At 41.7% G+C, this 16,439-nt stretch overlaps 2 protein-coding genes across 7 annotated transcripts in view; one reads left to right on the forward strand and one right to left on the reverse strand.

Annotated features, from left to right (window-relative positions):
- The window catches only part of BMPR1B (bone morphogenetic protein receptor type 1B), a 258,612-nt gene extending 253,489 nt beyond the window's left edge, over positions 1 to 5,123 (forward strand). For all 6 annotated transcript variants that reach the window (XM_042872059.1, XM_042872062.1, XM_042872061.1 and 3 more), the window contains 2 exons: positions 115 to 245; positions 1,609 to 5,123. In XM_042872059.1, the coding sequence (XP_042727993.1) occupies positions 115 to 245; positions 1,609 to 1,734 (257 nt within the window). In that variant the 3' untranslated portion in view covers positions 1,735 to 5,123. The remainder of the gene's footprint in view (positions 1 to 114; positions 246 to 1,608) is intronic.
- Positions 5,124 to 12,890: 7,767 nt separating this feature from the next.
- Positions 12,891 to 16,439, reverse strand: part of UNC5C (unc-5 netrin receptor C) — a 232,752-nt gene continuing 229,203 nt past the window's right edge. Inside the window, exons 15-17 of the mRNA XM_042871720.1 lie at positions 16,039 to 16,203; positions 13,625 to 13,803; positions 12,891 to 13,404 (exon numbers count right to left, since the gene is read on the reverse strand). Of these exons, the coding sequence (XP_042727654.1) occupies positions 13,239 to 13,404; positions 13,625 to 13,803; positions 16,039 to 16,203 (510 nt within the window). The 3' untranslated portion in view covers positions 12,891 to 13,238. The remainder of the gene's footprint in view (positions 13,405 to 13,624; positions 13,804 to 16,038; positions 16,204 to 16,439) is intronic.

Raw genomic sequence — 16,439 nt, forward strand, 5'->3', positions numbered from 1 at the left:
AAGACAAAGTGGACAAAACTTGGTGCATGGCAGAGGGCAGCACTGTGTGGTCAACAACAAGAGGCTAGTGGGAAATATCTTCTTCAGTGATGTGCAGCTGCTGTTTTCTTTCAGGAATAGTGGAAGAATACCAGCTTCCATATCACGACCTTGTGCCCAGTGACCCCTCCTATGAGGACATGCGGGAGATTGTGTGCATCAAAAGACTACGTCCTTCATTCCCCAACAGATGGAGCAGCGATGAGGTACCATCCTTTAAAACACAGCTTTGTTGCTTAACAGGGCATGGGCTCAAATTCCTAATATTTTAAATCAGAATGAGTAAATGACATTGACCTAGTTCTGTGTCATTTTGAGTAAGGAGGAACTTCACTGCTGGTGCAACCAGGCTTAGGAAGGAAAGTGATGTTCTCAGAGATGCCCACTGAAGCTGCAGGTGTAGAAAGCCCCAAAGGCTGCTGCCTGTCTACCAGATCATGTATTGACAGCAGGCTGAACCTTTCTAGTCTCTCTGTATTCATCTGCTCATTTTGCTTTCTTTTCCCAGCATTAATAACAATTCAGTGGCTAACTAAACATTTTGGAAGCTAAATTATTTCTTAGTGCTGAGTGCACTGATGGTGTACATGGTGTACTGGCTGCAACTTCAGTGGGTACTGGTACAAGGAATGTGATTCCTAAGGTTTTTACCTTAAAAAAAAAAATAAAAAAATCAGATTTCTTCTGTCTAATCAAAATCAAGTCAGCATACAGCTTTTCTGTGATCACAGATGTACAGTCCTGAAAACCTGATTTTAGCATCATTTAACATTAGCATTAGTCTGTGGTATTATACTTCATACTTAAGGTATTAACATGCAGTGCTAGCACTACATTCAGACTGCACAGAAGAGCAGCCTTTATGTCTTACAGGAGCAGCACTTCTTTGCATTGTAGTAAGGAGGTCTACTGATGCAGCCTTTTGAAAGAGGTATAGGACTCGGAGTTCTTTCCAGAGTCAAATCTTGATGTAAGGGGAGTGCAGGAGAACCTGAACAGTCTCCACTGAGAGTCTGTAATGAAGCAACATGGTGCTGGTAGAGTCAGAGACAAACCATTGATGTACCAAAATTGCTCACTGCAAAAAGTGATTCTATGGAGGGGTCATTAATCACATTAATTGGTACAGCTTCGTGCTATAAAGTCTTCTACAGTCACAGAAGACAGCTGTCATTTGGGAACAGCACCCTTTAGATGAATTTTTGGAAGGCAAATGAATGTTTGAGGTTACACAGATTATAAATAATTTGGGAATGTGAGGGAAAACAAAACAGCCTTTCCGGGTGACTTGTGCCACAGCCTGCGGGAAGGTGTGCCCAGGGACACAGCCTCATGGCAGCTGCTGAGCCTTCAGGCAGGATGGTCACACCAGAGGCAACATGTTTTGTGTCTATCTCTAGGTAGGCTTTAGTGTGCTTGAAAGGAGGTGCCAGGTGCAGAGCAAGGCTGCGTGTTCCTTTTGAAAGCCAGCATCTATGTTGGTTTCCTTAGAAAAGACTCACTTCCCTTTTGTTGGCCACCAGCTGCAGTCTCATCTTCCACTGATTTCCCTTCCGTTTCCCCTCACAGTGCCTGCGGCAAATGGGGAAGCTCATGATGGAATGCTGGGCCCATAACCCTGCGTCCCGACTCACAGCCCTACGAGTCAAGAAAACACTTGCCAAAATGTCAGAGTCTCAGGACATTAAGCTCTGATGAAGCAAAAACAACTCCTTCTCATGAAGACCCTTGGAAACAGACTTTCTCTTGCAGGCAGAAGTCATGGAGAGATGCTGATAAGTACCCTGATTGCAGTCGTATTTAAGAGCAACTGTTTGTTTGACAGCTTTGAGGAGATAATTCTTAGCAAAATCAGCTGAATTTTGGCATGCAAGGCTGGGAGAGGCTTATCTGCCCTTGTTTACACAGGGATATACAGTTTTAGTAACTGGTTTAAGATTATGCATGTTGCTTTCCATGAAAGCCACTTATTATTTTATTATTATTATTGTTATTATTATTTTGATTGTTTTAAAAGATACTGCTTTAAATTTTATGAAAATAAAACCTTTGGTTAGAAGTTAAAAGGATGTATATTGCTACATTAAAAAAAAAAAGGATGAAACTGTGCTGATGATGGAAGCAAAGCGACTTTCTCATTTATAATGAAACTCTTGCACTCCAGCATTTAGAAAAAGAGAGGGTCTGAGCATCTCGGAGAAGCTGCAGTGGAAATCATGCTGAAAGCCACTTCCCTGGCATTGTCCCACAGTCCTGTGCACGTTGGGGATTGTCCTCCTGCAGACAGAGCCTGGTTATGTCCCTACTGTCATAAATGTGGAGGCAGAATTCTTGTGAGTGCCTGCCCCTAGGGAGGTTGCATCTCATTTAGGATCACCCGAAGCTGTTAGGACACAGCTCCAGCATGTTGCTGCAACACCTCATGTCAGCTGTCATCTCAGTGAGGGGCTGGTTCTTAGCGTTCATCCCAAAGCCCCTCTTCACTCCTAGCATCACCAGGCACCAGTTGGAATGCTGCAGCAGGTGTAAATTTAAGACCATATTTTTAGGGCACCAGACGTTGATGAGCATTTTGACATGAAATTATGACTGTTTTTGATAGCTTTTCAGCAACCTTGTAGCCTGCACACTACGAGAGTTTCCACCACCAAGCTGAGACTGCGTAGCATCTCACTGGTAAGAGTTTTTGGAAGAGCCTCAGGCAACACAGTTATCTCTCTCTTTTCCTCCATCCTACAGCTGCAGCAATTACAGCCATGTAAAAACTGAAGAGGGAATGAGAGGCAACAGGACAACTAAATTTTCCCTATGAAGTATTTTTCTGTGGAAAGGTCTCTGTTCTTCACCATATTATCAAAGCTGAGCTGTATGGGAGCTACCATTGTACACTTAATTATTATTATTATTATTTTTTGCCCTCCTGTGTCCTGTTTCACATGGTAGTGTTCAGTTTAATTTTGGAAAAGTTCCTTACAAATACTGCTTTGATTATGCTAAAACTATTTCAGAAGTAAAATAATTGCCATGTTGGATTTATCCTTAGCATTTATGCAATGCTTTTTTTTTTTTTCTTTTTGGACAAAACTGATTTATTTGTAGTAGGTAGGTAAGTATAATTGGGGTTTAGCTCCAAGGATCCCCGAAGGTATTTCTAGTTTGAAAAATTACCATTTAATTCTTTCAAGCTAATGGAGAAAAATGTGTAAGGTTCAAGAGAAACAGCGAGACTTGCATGATTATGGGTGTTAAAGTTTAATCAGAGGATTTTCATTAATTAGAGTGGTGGGTTTTTTTTTGTTTTGTTTTTTGCTTTGCAGTTTCCCTGCCTGTATCCAAAAATACCAAGCAACACGAAAAGAAAATCTCCGCAAATTAACAGTAAGCCAAATCCTGCCCCAGAGGGGGAATGCTGGTTTCCACTGTCTTTAATAAATAGAATACTTGCATCAAAGAGGCCTGAGTTTGCTGCTCTCTTTGAGTGCTTTTATTTGAAGATTTGTGGACAAAAATAGTACCTTTTTGTCTTAGAGACTTGACTCATAGGGTTTCCATTAATTTTCATTAATTAATTTTACCTTTTGCCTTTGTGCCCTTTCCCTTATGAAACAAACCTGATCTCAAAAGGGCTTGGATTTCTTTGATCTGACAAAGAGAATGGGAAATGCTAATGGCCAGGGTTGGTCCTGCTATGGCTGGTGAGGGGGTAAAACTCATGGAAACAGGGACGTTGTTCTGATTTTCATAACAGTAGGTGGTGGACTTGGCTGGTCCCACACATGACACGTGCAAGTTCAGTCCTTGCAGGTCCTGGGTAAGCAGTCACTCAGCAGGAAGCCTCTCTCCTGCTCTGTTGTATTTTCCTCAAATACAATTTTTTTTTTTTTTTTAACTTTAATGATGATTTATTTCTCTGAAAGTGTTTTGGAGGGGGTTTTGCTGGCTGGTGCCTCCTGCCAATGGTTTACTGGACACAATGGCTCTCCAAGATGTGTGCTGTCAGTGTGCTGTGAAAGTGTGCTTGTTCTCTGAACGAGCCTTGTTTTTTTTTCAGTCCAGAAGAAATCTGAAATACTGGTTGATAGGTTACATGAAGTGTCTATGTTAAGTGTTCAAGTTAATGTTTAGGGCTTTATATATATATATATATATACACACACACTGCTGGGTGTCTGGAATAACTTCAGTATGTGGGTTGAGAGTAAAATATTATGGATGGTAAAGCACTAAATAAAACGTAATATTTATTTATGAAAATGCATAACTGACAAATCACTGCAACGGTGCTATTTAGGAAAATAAATATATATATATATGTGTATATATAGATGAGGAGACACACACCTGAGAAAGCAGAGGTCTGCATTTATGTGAGTAACTGCCCATTTTCTTCTTAGACCCAAAAGGCTGCACTTTCCCCCTCAAATCTCCTACCCACTATAATCAATGACACTATAAAGGTGTATTTCCTAAGACCTGAAAATGGCTTAAGGCAAGCTTGGAAGTTGTTTCTTTTAGCACAGTGACATTTGAGTTGCTGGCTGCAAGGTTGACTTTATGCAATACTTCAGATGAAGTTATTACAGTTTTAAGGTGCCCGGTGACACACATTAGTACATTCATTTTACCAATTATAGACTCTTAATGGCATTTCCAGATTTGGTAGTTTCACAGCACGCATTGATTTGGGCTTGGAAATTGGTAGTAAAATTAATTGGTGTTTTAATGCTGTCAGGTTTGGTAATCCAGTTTTCTAATGGGGAAAATTTAGTTTAGTGACTTACTGGCATAGACAAGATGGCATAGGGAGACAAAGAAAAAAAAATACAACAAAGAGGAAGAGAGAGATGCCACCTAGCAACTGCTATCCTTTCTCTAGCACAGAATTATTTCTATTAAAGAAAAGGTTGATGATGTAAAGACTAAGAAACTAATTTGTGTTCTTTTTTGAGAACCAGTGCCTTATTAAACCTGTAAATACTGTAATTAGAAACCTGGGGAACACACTGTTCTGTTGTATTTGTTCAAATTGTATATGGATGTTTTAACGTTCCCCCAAATAAAATTGTTTCCATCTCCCCATGAAATAGATTGCTTTTATTTCTATTTACTTTTCACGCATTTGAAAAGCACTACCTTTGGGTTTTGTTTCACTGGCTAGATTGTTTTGACCATGACACATTTTATTTATTTGTTTATATAAGATTTTTCCATGGCAAGGAAGTTAACAGTAAGATGTCGTGTGTGTTTCGTTGGCTTTAAAAAAAAAAATAATGCATCACTCCTTTCACAACCTAGTGAAGAGAGAAATAGTAATTATAAGTGTTATCATTAATAGAGCAGTCACTTGCATTTTGTGGCTGATTATGAAAATTCATAGAAACTTGGCATTTGAATAATTTTATGTGAGTCTCCTCCCTCCTCCCATCCATTCTTCCCCAGTTTATTTATTAATTATGTCTACTTTTTTTAATAGAAAGAAGGTGCAGAATGTAATTGTGTGCAGGCTTGGTTTCCCAGCCCAGTGGTTCAGCACTGTGTCGTAACTCCAATATATGTCATATATAACCTCTCTCTAACAGAATAGATTATCATAAGTTGAAACAAAAAAGACAGGAGACAGTGGGCAGAGGTTGCCTGCGTCCTATTTTTAACAGAGAAGCCAGAGGAGAAGAGGGGCCACTGCCCACTGGAGGCCTCATAGTGACACTCTTCACTTGCAACCATGTGTATGGGAACTGCTGGAACTACTGATGGAGCACCTGGGGAAAGGATCCAGTCAGCTGTGGGAGCACAGGTGAAGGCAATTCACCTGTGTAACTGGAAGGGGTGGAGTCAGGCTGCACCTCTCTTAGACCTCATTTAAGGGCTGACTGCCATTGGGCAAGGATCTCTGGTTGTGGATCCTTCATTGGTAAAGCTTTCCTCTGCGAACCTGGCATCTTCTGATATGAGTAAGCAATCATCTTCCCTTCCTTTATAGCGCTTCTCTATCATGCTGTCATGCTGGTCCTTCTGTCAGCATGCTTTTATTGTAATGCTCTTTCCATCGTATTGATCTGTCCAATTGCTATACCATGGCACACCCCGGTGGTGTCCCACATGGGCAAGGCGGCCTGAGCACCTGGCACATGGCCACTATTGTAGCTCACATCAGGAATGGCAATAGGAGGAAATTAAAATTAAGATACTAAATCCTACAAAAGCTTTCTGTAATCCAAGCCCAGGACAGGCTAATTATTGTAAAGTTGTGCCCTATTCCAGCTGGCCTTCAGGATCCAGCAAACCTGGCACAGAAGCTTATTGCCAGTTTCTCAGCTTTTGGGCTGTTTTGGGCTGTGTTCTGCCTTTTTTTTTTTTTTTTTTTTTTTTTTTTTTTTTGCACAGGCCATGGTAAGCAGAACAGGCTCCTCAGTCCCATCTGACTTCTAGCATGCAGCTGGCAGTTTCATGGGGGCCATTCCTCACCAGCACCCCACGAAGGGGCAGCCCCATATGGCCATCTCAGCCATACACCTGATGATGTGTTTTCCTGCCTGTTGCTTTTTGCCATCTTTGACTGTGGTAATGAAATGCTGCCCTAGAAGAATTACCCAAAGTGATTCTTCCCCAGGTCTCTGGCTGTTCTCTGTGGGGAGATGGGCTTGAGGTGAGAGCTGGTGTACTGAACAATATAGTGCAAAAAAAGCTGTATTACAAGGAGATTTTATGCACGGAAGCATTTCTTTTGAGTAGTTTGTTGATGTTTTAATTAAACTAAATTAAAGGCCCCTTATTCCTTCCAACCAGGAACTAAACCATGGAACTAAACAATGGAACACAAAGTAGTAGTATATTTTTTTTTTCCAGTTGCTTATAAATATAATTTATTACCTGTTTAAAAATTCTTTCTTACACTTTGTACATGTCAGGCTGACAGAATAAATGCAGGCATTTACAAACAGAGGAAAGGAGAAAAAGGGAGGGGGGTAAGAGGCACACTCAGAACTAGTAAACCACACCTCCACTGTACAGCAATACAAATAATGCAATGGCTAGCACTTCTCCGGTAGTAAGTCTTTAGAAAAGGAGTTGCATAGAAGATACAGCAATAGGGAAATCAAAACCAAAATACTTCTTCATGTCTGAATAGCAAAGAAAACAAATCCCACAAACCCTGGCAGACCTGCAAAGGTGAGAACTGTGAACAGGAGGAAGAAACCTAGTACATCTCCACGGCCTGGATCACACAGGACCCAGAAGAATTGGGCCCTCCTTGGACACTTTATGAAGGTACAAAAGTAAGTAAAGTACTTTGCACTTTATAAAGGTACAGCCTTTACATTTTCTCTCTCTTCAATATTAACAAACAGAATATATGTTATCAAACAAGTTGACCACACAGATATGCCAAAATGGTAATGCCATGACTTCTTAATTGTGTTATGCACCCTCCTTTGACATACAATATGGGCTCACTCTTCAGGGAGCTTTTTGCAAAGCAGACCTGTAAGATCGATGGGAGAAGACTGTTTTACTTCTCATTCTTTGTAATTTTGTTTACTTTCCAGGCTGATTTTGCTTTTATTCTTATTGTTTAAGCTCTTAAATTTATGGCAAGCTGTAGCAAGAGCCAGCTGGCAGCAACCAAAGAGGCTGTGCAAGCTTTTCTCATCTATGGGCTATTGTCCCACCAGCTGCAAGCCGACAGCTGGAGACCAGCATGCAAGACTCTGAGGGGCACCTCACTGCTGTAGGATATCCCTGAGAGATCATAGGTGACATTCTGCTTCTTCAGGCCATCTGGAAGCTATGTGGATGCTACAGGATGCTCTTGGAGAAAAGGCCAGACCCAGGGTATGGTACACACAGCTATTAATTTCTTTGATGACAGTCAAGGAGACTCAAGCACTGTTAAATACACTTAACCAGTATCACAGAAAATGTGGGACACCTATTCAGTGATAGAGGTTAGTGAGAACTCTGAGTTATCGCTGCTTTTTTATACAGTCAGAACTTATCGAAGTACTTTCAGATAAAGGGATTTTCAGAATTCAGGGACTATGTGCCAAGCTTAAATAAAGCACAGGTAGGTAAATAAATGGAATGATTCTTTTTCAAGCAAGGAGCTAGACCTACTAAACTTGAGAGCTAACTTCTGTGGCTTTGGTTCAAGACCAACTCTACTTCTGTGTCAGTTTTTAAACAACTGTTTGCTCTTGCAGTACTGCCTATCATCTGACTCTGCAGTGATGATACAGCACTGAATTTTGACCTTCAGCTTCCCCAGCAAAAGTTGGTCTAAAGAGGATGCCCATGACTAATTTTAGCCAAAAGCTTCCCACGCTAGATATCCTTTATTTTCACTTCTCTGTGTATGTATCTATATATGTATATATATATATATACACACACTTTGCGTTACTGTGGAAATCCCTCCTCAAAGAATGTCAGAGATGCATCCTTCAGCATTTGTAAGTCTGCAGTGTAGCTCAGTTCATGAACTCAAGCTTTCACACACAAGCTAGGAGTGAATTGTGGTAGTGACCCCAAAGTCAATATCTCATTGGAGCCTCACTGTGGGAGAAGGGCCAAAGATTTGGTTTTCATTCACAACCCACTCATATCTTTGTATTGCCTGACTAAGCAAGCCAGCCTGCAAACAGTCATTCTGGGGCCAGACAAGATCCCAAGCAATACCTGAAAAGATTTCTGAACACTCAGGAAGATAGTTTACAAAGTGCCCTTGGCACAGGAGCAAAAACTCAACAGTATCATCTTGTTTAAAATTAACCTCTGGGCTGCGGTACCTACTTGGATAGAGCATACAAGAGTCTAAAGGTCCCCCTACTCCTTCCCCATACCACCCCGCCCCCAAAACAAGAAGAAAAGAAGAACCCCAAAGAAACTATTTCAGGTAGCAATACAAGACATTAGGACTGTCCACAGCGATGGGCTTACAACACATAAATAGATTTATTCTACATATAAGCAACAAAAATAGCAAGAAACCCAAGCAACAGACATGTTTTGCTCTGTGTACATCCCAGATTCCAACATGTCTCATGAGTGTCTGCATTTCTGCCAATGATTTGGAAAAAAAGAGCCTCATTCTCACAGAGAAGCAAATCTTGACTCAAGACTTGTCTCACAACTTTCAGGATTCAATAGAACAGCTCTTAGGTCTTACACTGTTCAGCATACGCAAGGATCAGCTATTAATAGAGTTAAAAATGAAAAAAAAAAAAAAACAAAAAAACAAACAAAAAAAAGACAAAAGAAACCCCAAACAACTTTTACCCCATACGCTAACAGCCACCTTTACAAGAACACCACACAAGAAGAACTGAAGAAAATCGGGTGAAAAGGACTGTCTCCATAGCATTTCTAACTCAGAAATCAAAGATTTTCCTTGAAGTCAGTAGGAATTTTATATATATTTATATAATATATATATTATTCATATCACTAGCAATCAGCATGTACTTAACAAAGAGGTGGTATGAAGGGCAACAAAACTGATACAGCATGTGGTAGACAACTGAAAGGATAAGCACTTTAAAAAGTAGCAATAACTGGAGGATAAGAAGCCTGCAGCCATTTCCAAAAACAAATGCGCTCACCTGACATAAAAATGTTAGAATCATAGAACGGCTCAGGTTGGAAAAGATCTTAAAGATCACTGAGTCCAACCACAACCTAACCAAATTACTCTAACCCTAACAACCCTCTGCTAAATCATGTCCCTGAGCAAACATAGCAGCGATGTTACAGAGCAAATGCTTAGAGATCACTATCTGCCAAACTAAGCCCAAGTGATGGGACAGCCTTTTCCCAGACGGTGTTTCTCCAGTTAATGGAGCAGCGTGGCCTTCCTCTCAGGGCGCTGCCCCACGAGATGGCAGTGTGCCCACACCACACGGCCTCCCGCACGGCCTCCCACACAACTTGACATCACTGGCAGCCAGCTGGCCTTGCTGCCCACCCTCCTCTGTGAGGGACGCCAAGGGGTCTATTCCCCTGCTGCACAGCATCAACAGGCACTGCCTCACAGACTGGAAGAAATTCAAAAAAAGAGAAAGAAAATAGCTTTTTTTGGAGCAGGATCTCATGTGAGCAGCGGTGGCAATGAGGTGTGGATCCATGGAAGAAACAAAAGGCAGCTCACACATTCCCTGCAAAGGCAGATGGAGAATTGGACAGAGAAACTGTCCCATTTGTGACCGCAGCAAGTTTTTACCAGTCCGGATGGAAGACGACCAGCTCCATCTCCTGGTGATGGTGATGCCATTGCCCCATCAGGCAGTGATATCCTTCACCACCATTCATGATGGATCCTTCTATGTCTCAGTAAATCCTCTTTACAGTGAAACAGCAGAAGGATAATGCCCCAAATTCAAAATACTTTAAGAATATTACTGATCTATTTTTCTTGAAGTTGATATTGAAAGAGTAGGTCAAATAGCTCACACAGAAAGAAGTCTTGAAGTGAACCAGTTAACTCTGAGCCACTTCCTCACAATGCCCAGTGACAAAGGTGCATGCATTTCACACCTATCAAGAACTCATAGCTAGGAGTACAAGTGAGCCTAGATGAGAGCCTAAAAAAAAACAGGCAAAAGAGGAAGGAGCTGAAAGAAAGTCAAGGTCATGCACCTGCCCTGGGAAAGGAGTTCCACAGGAGGAATGCATGGGAAAGGTGAAGAAGCACACATCAGATACAGCTACTTACACCTGAAGATGGAACAGGAGGGAGGAAAGCTAAGACCTACAGCTCTAAGGTGGATAAAAAAACATAGGAAAAGGCAGAGCTGTAAGCCCTGGTCAAAGCCTCATGAAGTCAAAAGCAAGATTCCCATTAGCACTGCAGAGCACAGCGTAAGAAAAAAGATGGTTGGTTGTGAAAAAAATGCCCTCAGCATCTCCCTGTTCTGATAAAAACACAGAGGTTTACACAGGCAAGATGTTTAACTTTGAACTGGTGATGAAAGTTAAATTTTATGTCCTCAAGTCCCTGGATTTGACTGGAAGTCTGATTTGCATACTGCTGGCTAACCACTGAGAAAATGAGTGCTTTGTGATCACTGCTCAGTGTGTAAAGAAAGTACCACTGGTGTCGGAGAGCTGAGAAATTTAAAAAAATGTCCCAAGCCAGTAGAAATGTCAAATGGGAAAAAGGTCAGATGAAATTTTCCTTTAATTTTGACCAATGACATTTTCAAAGTTACCTTTAAAGGCACAATTTTGAAAGCCTTGGGTAAAGCACATAAAAACAAAACAAAACAACAACAAAAGAACCCAAGTCTGAGGAAGAACAGTAAGTGGGAATATATGCATGGGTGGAAGTGGCTGTTGGTGCATAATAGCAATAACCAGAGCCTGGTCTAAACCCGGGGTCTAAACCTGGAGCTGATGAGACAGAAAAGAAAAAAAAATCTTCGCATCAAGAACAGCAGACAAACAGAACTGTAAGTTAAACCACTGCAATCTTGTTGCTGTGTTGTATTTAAAGGTCAATCTTTTCACAGAGCAGAAAATGAAATAGGTTTGCAGTAACAACTGATAGAAATAATTAAAAAAATTAGGTCCTTTTGTCAAATTCCCATTCCACCGGCTTGCAGCAGCCAAGAGGGGCGTAGCAGAGGACTAAATGTACCCAACAGGCTAGCAGGGACTGCACCACACTGCCCATGCAGAGGGGCTGCAGGCAAAAAGCTGCAAGGCATGGGTTGACCACTTCACCACTAGATACTTGCCATGGCTTCCAGCTCAAGAGGAGAGTAAGAGATGTGCTGAGTGAGCCTCATGCAGTGGACACACAAATCAGGTACTCAGCATCAGTGCCTCCATACCCTTGCACTTGTTCTTCTGAACCAGAGGGTCTGTGTATTCGGCTTGGGAGACTGGATGGGACTGGCCAAGCAGCACCATTGCAGGCATCTACAAACCAGATTGTTTCTTGGAGTACTAGCAGACTAGGCAGATGCCAAACATCCCCACTAGGTTCAGATCACTGTCTTCAGTGAAGCATTACCAGTTTTTATACCCTTTTTGCATCAAGCATTATGCACAGCAAGGCTAACATGGAATGACCACCCCTTCTTTGCTAGCAGAGGTCTCTGGAGGGATGACGGACAGAAGGGAAGAATGGACAGCATATAGAGGAAAGCTTCTTAGAAGACCTTCAGGAAGGGGACAGTAGGTTCAATAAAAATGGGAACAACTTATCCTGTTGCTGACAAAACTACAAATAAAGTAATGATGATAATAATATTAATAACTATAATCCTTGCACTAGATACTAATAAGTAAATAATTATCATAGCAAATTCTCTTTTTTTTTTTTCCAGGCTTTTTTTGTTTGTTTGTTTTTCCCCCTAACCACTCTGAATTGCTATATGGTGGGATTGGATATGCAAAGTGGTAGAAAGGGTCTTGTTACACTTTGAATTGGAAACTGACTCCTACCCTATAGTCCCACTGTCTTACAGCCATTTTCCACCAAGGCTCAGTGGGGGGCTCCTTTCGGGAAAAGATGGGAATGGTATGTGTGTTCCTGCTTAGCACCCAGAGTACCTGCTTTCCAGATGCATGCCTCTTAAACACTGATAATTTTTTTTTGTTTGGTTTTTTTTTTTTTTTTTTTTTTTTACAGGTAGGTCTAGGAAACAGAATAATGACAGGAGGATCATTGTGAGACAATCAATATTCAGAATTGTAGCCAAAATCTGAATTCACCAGAAAACAATAATCTGAAATAGCCACAACCAACTGTCCACAGCCTTGTCTAGAATGGCTTTGAACAAAAAATATAGAGCCATGGACAGTCTCCTTACCCCTGTCCAGAATTTGATGTAAACAACATCCATAGAAACTGGGATTGTTAAGAAAGTTTATCCATATATCTGGATAGCAATAAAAAGCGTTTCCTAGGAAACTGTAAAATCCTGTACCAAGCAGTGTACAGCCAAGCCAAGAGGAACATTAGGTTGATTTATATTTTCAAGGTACAACTTTGCATGATTTCTTTTAGATCCTGTGATAATGTACAAGGAGAGCACATGTGAAGGTCAGGGCTGTATATTTCTCTGTTTGTTTGCTTTCTTTCTTCTCTGAAATGTCTCTTATGTAACTCATTGGTCTGGGTTTTCATTTCGAACACTTGCAATAATGGGGCATTACCGCTCCCTGTATTTGTCCTTCCTGTTCACGCCAAGGCTGCATCAGTAATTTCCTTCTGCTGCCAAAGAAACGATGGTTTCGTGTCGTCCCATTTCTTCTAGCACTGCTGCCAGCATGCTCAGGTTGCCATCAGGGAAATTCTGGGCTTCCCAGAGATCCAGAATCACTCCGGTGGGACTTGATTTTGTAGCAAAATAATTTAGGTACCTGCAAAGCCAAAAGGAGATTTGTTTCTTTGAGCTGCATGAATTCATACCCCTTTAGACCATCCCCATCACCAGTCAGGGTGTTCATCTACTTTGTGATTACTCTGAGCAGTCTGAAGTTACACCTTCTGTCACTCATCTCAGCAAGGTTTTCATGAAGCCCCTTTGCACCTACCTCCAAGGAGGCTTTGCATTCCCAACATGTCTGTTACCCTTCTCACCTGTCCAGTTTCAGCTTGTGGGCCAACATCCTCCAGTCATGGCCCCGGGTCTGGGGTGCATCCAGGCTGCTGCAGAGCTTCTGCCTTATTGGGAGTGGGATGCTGAAAGCGTTGGGCCCAACTATTGTTGTGATGCTGCCTGCTGAGTCCATGATGGGATAATCAGTGTCAGTGGGTTCCTGATATTGAAAGGAAGGCAAGAGACAAAATACAGTGGTTTTGTTGCTGAATGCATAAGCGATCACAGAAGTGTATCCTCTAAGAGTCAGTGTTTTTACTTGCATGCATTAGAAGAGCAGACGCACTCTGTCAATCAAGCATTTGTTAGCTGGAAAAGAGCCAGCTCTAGATAGACATCAGACTTTTAGTTGTCTTATTTTGGAGGATGAAGATTACTACGGTCAGACTGCATTGTGCACAGCTTAATTAATCATTCTCTTTAAATAAATATCAAGCACTTTGTCACATTTCAGAGCAAATTACTACTGCCAGGGCAGTACTGAGCTCTCCTAGCTTGGGTGAAATAATAATCTCTCAGAAGTCAATGAGAGCTGGTTAATTATTTGGGGCAGAAGCCCAGAAAAAAGCAGGAGTGATTTGCTCTCATTCCACATCTCCTGTTTGAATTTTCAATTGCTCTCATTTGCAGTGCGACCAGCCTGAGGTGATGCTGACAGAAGTGAGGAGAACAATTTTGTTCCTGCCTCTACTGGAGGGAAGCAAAATATTCATCCTTAAATGTCAATTTATTTGCTTCTCCTTGAGCTGTCCAGTTGTTTCATGTCAAACTGACTGCTGAGAAAGCCTCATAAAACCATCTTAAAAATCAGGCAATGTCCTGCGTTGCAAACTGGTTGCGCCAAGCCCACTTTTCTAGGCCACAAGCTATTGTCTTTGTCCTCCTTCTCATCCAGCAGTAGGGGCTGCAGAAGGACTCATATGCTACTGCTGCCACATCCAGACTCACTGCTGCTTAAGGATCCAGCACTTTATTCCAGCCCTTAGCATCCCAAACTCTTTTGGCCTTCATTTGGGTTGGGCACGTCACTCAGTGTCAACAACACGGAGCAATTTTGCAATGGGCAGCCTTGATAACTGAAGTATTATTCACTCCTTCTATTCATCCCTGATGGATGGGATCACTGCACAAGACATGAATATTATTCTGTTCCCCCTGAATCTATTACCAGGCCCTATTACACAAAAGCAGCTGAAGATGATTATAGTCTGTATTTGCATTTCATTAAAGTTACTCTCAGTTCTTTCTCTTCTCTGTTAGGTTAAATTAGAGATTACCTCAATGTAGCACTTATTACAGTAATTGTTTATGATACTTGTTTCACCATCTGTCTTTAATGCTGTATAGTCCCCAGCTGAAAATGGAGCTAATAACCAAGCAAATGTCATGGGTAATGATGCACATCATCATGGCTCTACAGTACCAACAACTTTTATCTATAACCTCCCAGCCTTTCCCCAAACCAGCAGCCACTGATGTCTGGGTGACACAGAACTGTGCAGTAAAAAAATGCCTCCTCTGCTGCCTCACCTGGCAACTCCAAAGAGATTTGGAGATGAAACTGAAAGTAGATTAGGAGAATAAATAACAAATAAATGCAATAAAAGATGAGGATGTGTTTGAGGTTTCCTGTGGGAGGTGGATTAATTTCCTAAATGCATTTTGTCCAGTAGGTCTTTGTAAAGAGAAAGGAGCAGCCCTTGAGCAGGGCAACAGCTCACTTACTCTGCTTTTCTGACATATAGAGCTTATAACGCAGTTCTACTCTGTTCCTCTGCGCTGGCCTAGCAGCATCTAAGGGATGACAGTGAATCACAAAATGAAGACAACATCTGAGATCCAGTAGCTACAAAAGCCATCAACACAAACACTGATGTCAACATTGCTTCACACCTGAGTGTGTCACTCACCCTCAGCTAAAATTTTTCAGCTATGGCAAAGGTGCCTCAAAACTTATGATCATTTTTCTACTGGAAAATGTCAGTCAGCAAAAGAAAAACTGTCAAAAATAATAACTGCGATTTGCAGCAGTAGCGAAGTCTGGGGGGACAAGACTGTTGCAACTAGACCATCCTATCCAGGAGCCAGAAACATGTGGTGCTTCATGAGATGTGCTAGGCAATGTTAGGCAAAGAGCTCCTCCATGGAGAAAAACGAATAATCAAGGACACCATTACTGCCCTCCTCCCTCCTTGAAGCAGGGTACTCCATTCCATATGACAGGGTAGAGAGAAAAACTAAGGGAAAATGCAAGAAGAGATATAAAGCAATAACTTAATCTCTCTCTTCCAATGATCTCAACAATCAGGAGGAAAATAAGAAGCACAAAAGAGTCATTGATGGGAAAGGCTATAACTCCTCAGTCCTCCCGTGTTCCCATACCAATGCCTCTTACCTCTGATACTGAGCAGTTGAGCTGGAAGATCTGCCCTTCTCCTTCGACTTGTCGCACACAGAGTTTGCAGACGAGCTCCAGGGTATTGAGGCTGAATCGTTCCAGCATGAAGGTGCAATGCAGGTTCCTCTGGCATCCACTCCAGATGTGGTAAAAAGAAATCTCCTGCAGGAGGAAAAAAAAGAAAAAAAAGGAATAGAGTATAAATATCAGTTATTTTCCACGGTCTCATTTCAGTTGAGGACTGGCTCAGCATTAACATGGCCCTAGGGAGTGGAACACTTTGAGGGACCAGGGCACTGATGTTATATGACTGGAAACTGAGCTCCATGCAGCTGCTACTGCAGATAGTCCAGGGAAAAAAACATCCATGGTCCTACAGCTTGGCAGCTGGTTTTCTT

This window comes from Lagopus leucura, unplaced genomic scaffold (assembly GCF_019238085.1).
Source record: "Lagopus leucura isolate 7727_CA_CO unplaced genomic scaffold, USGS_WTPT01 Super-Scaffold_100004, whole genome shotgun sequence".
Lineage (NCBI taxonomy): Eukaryota > Metazoa > Chordata > Aves > Galliformes > Phasianidae > Lagopus > Lagopus leucura.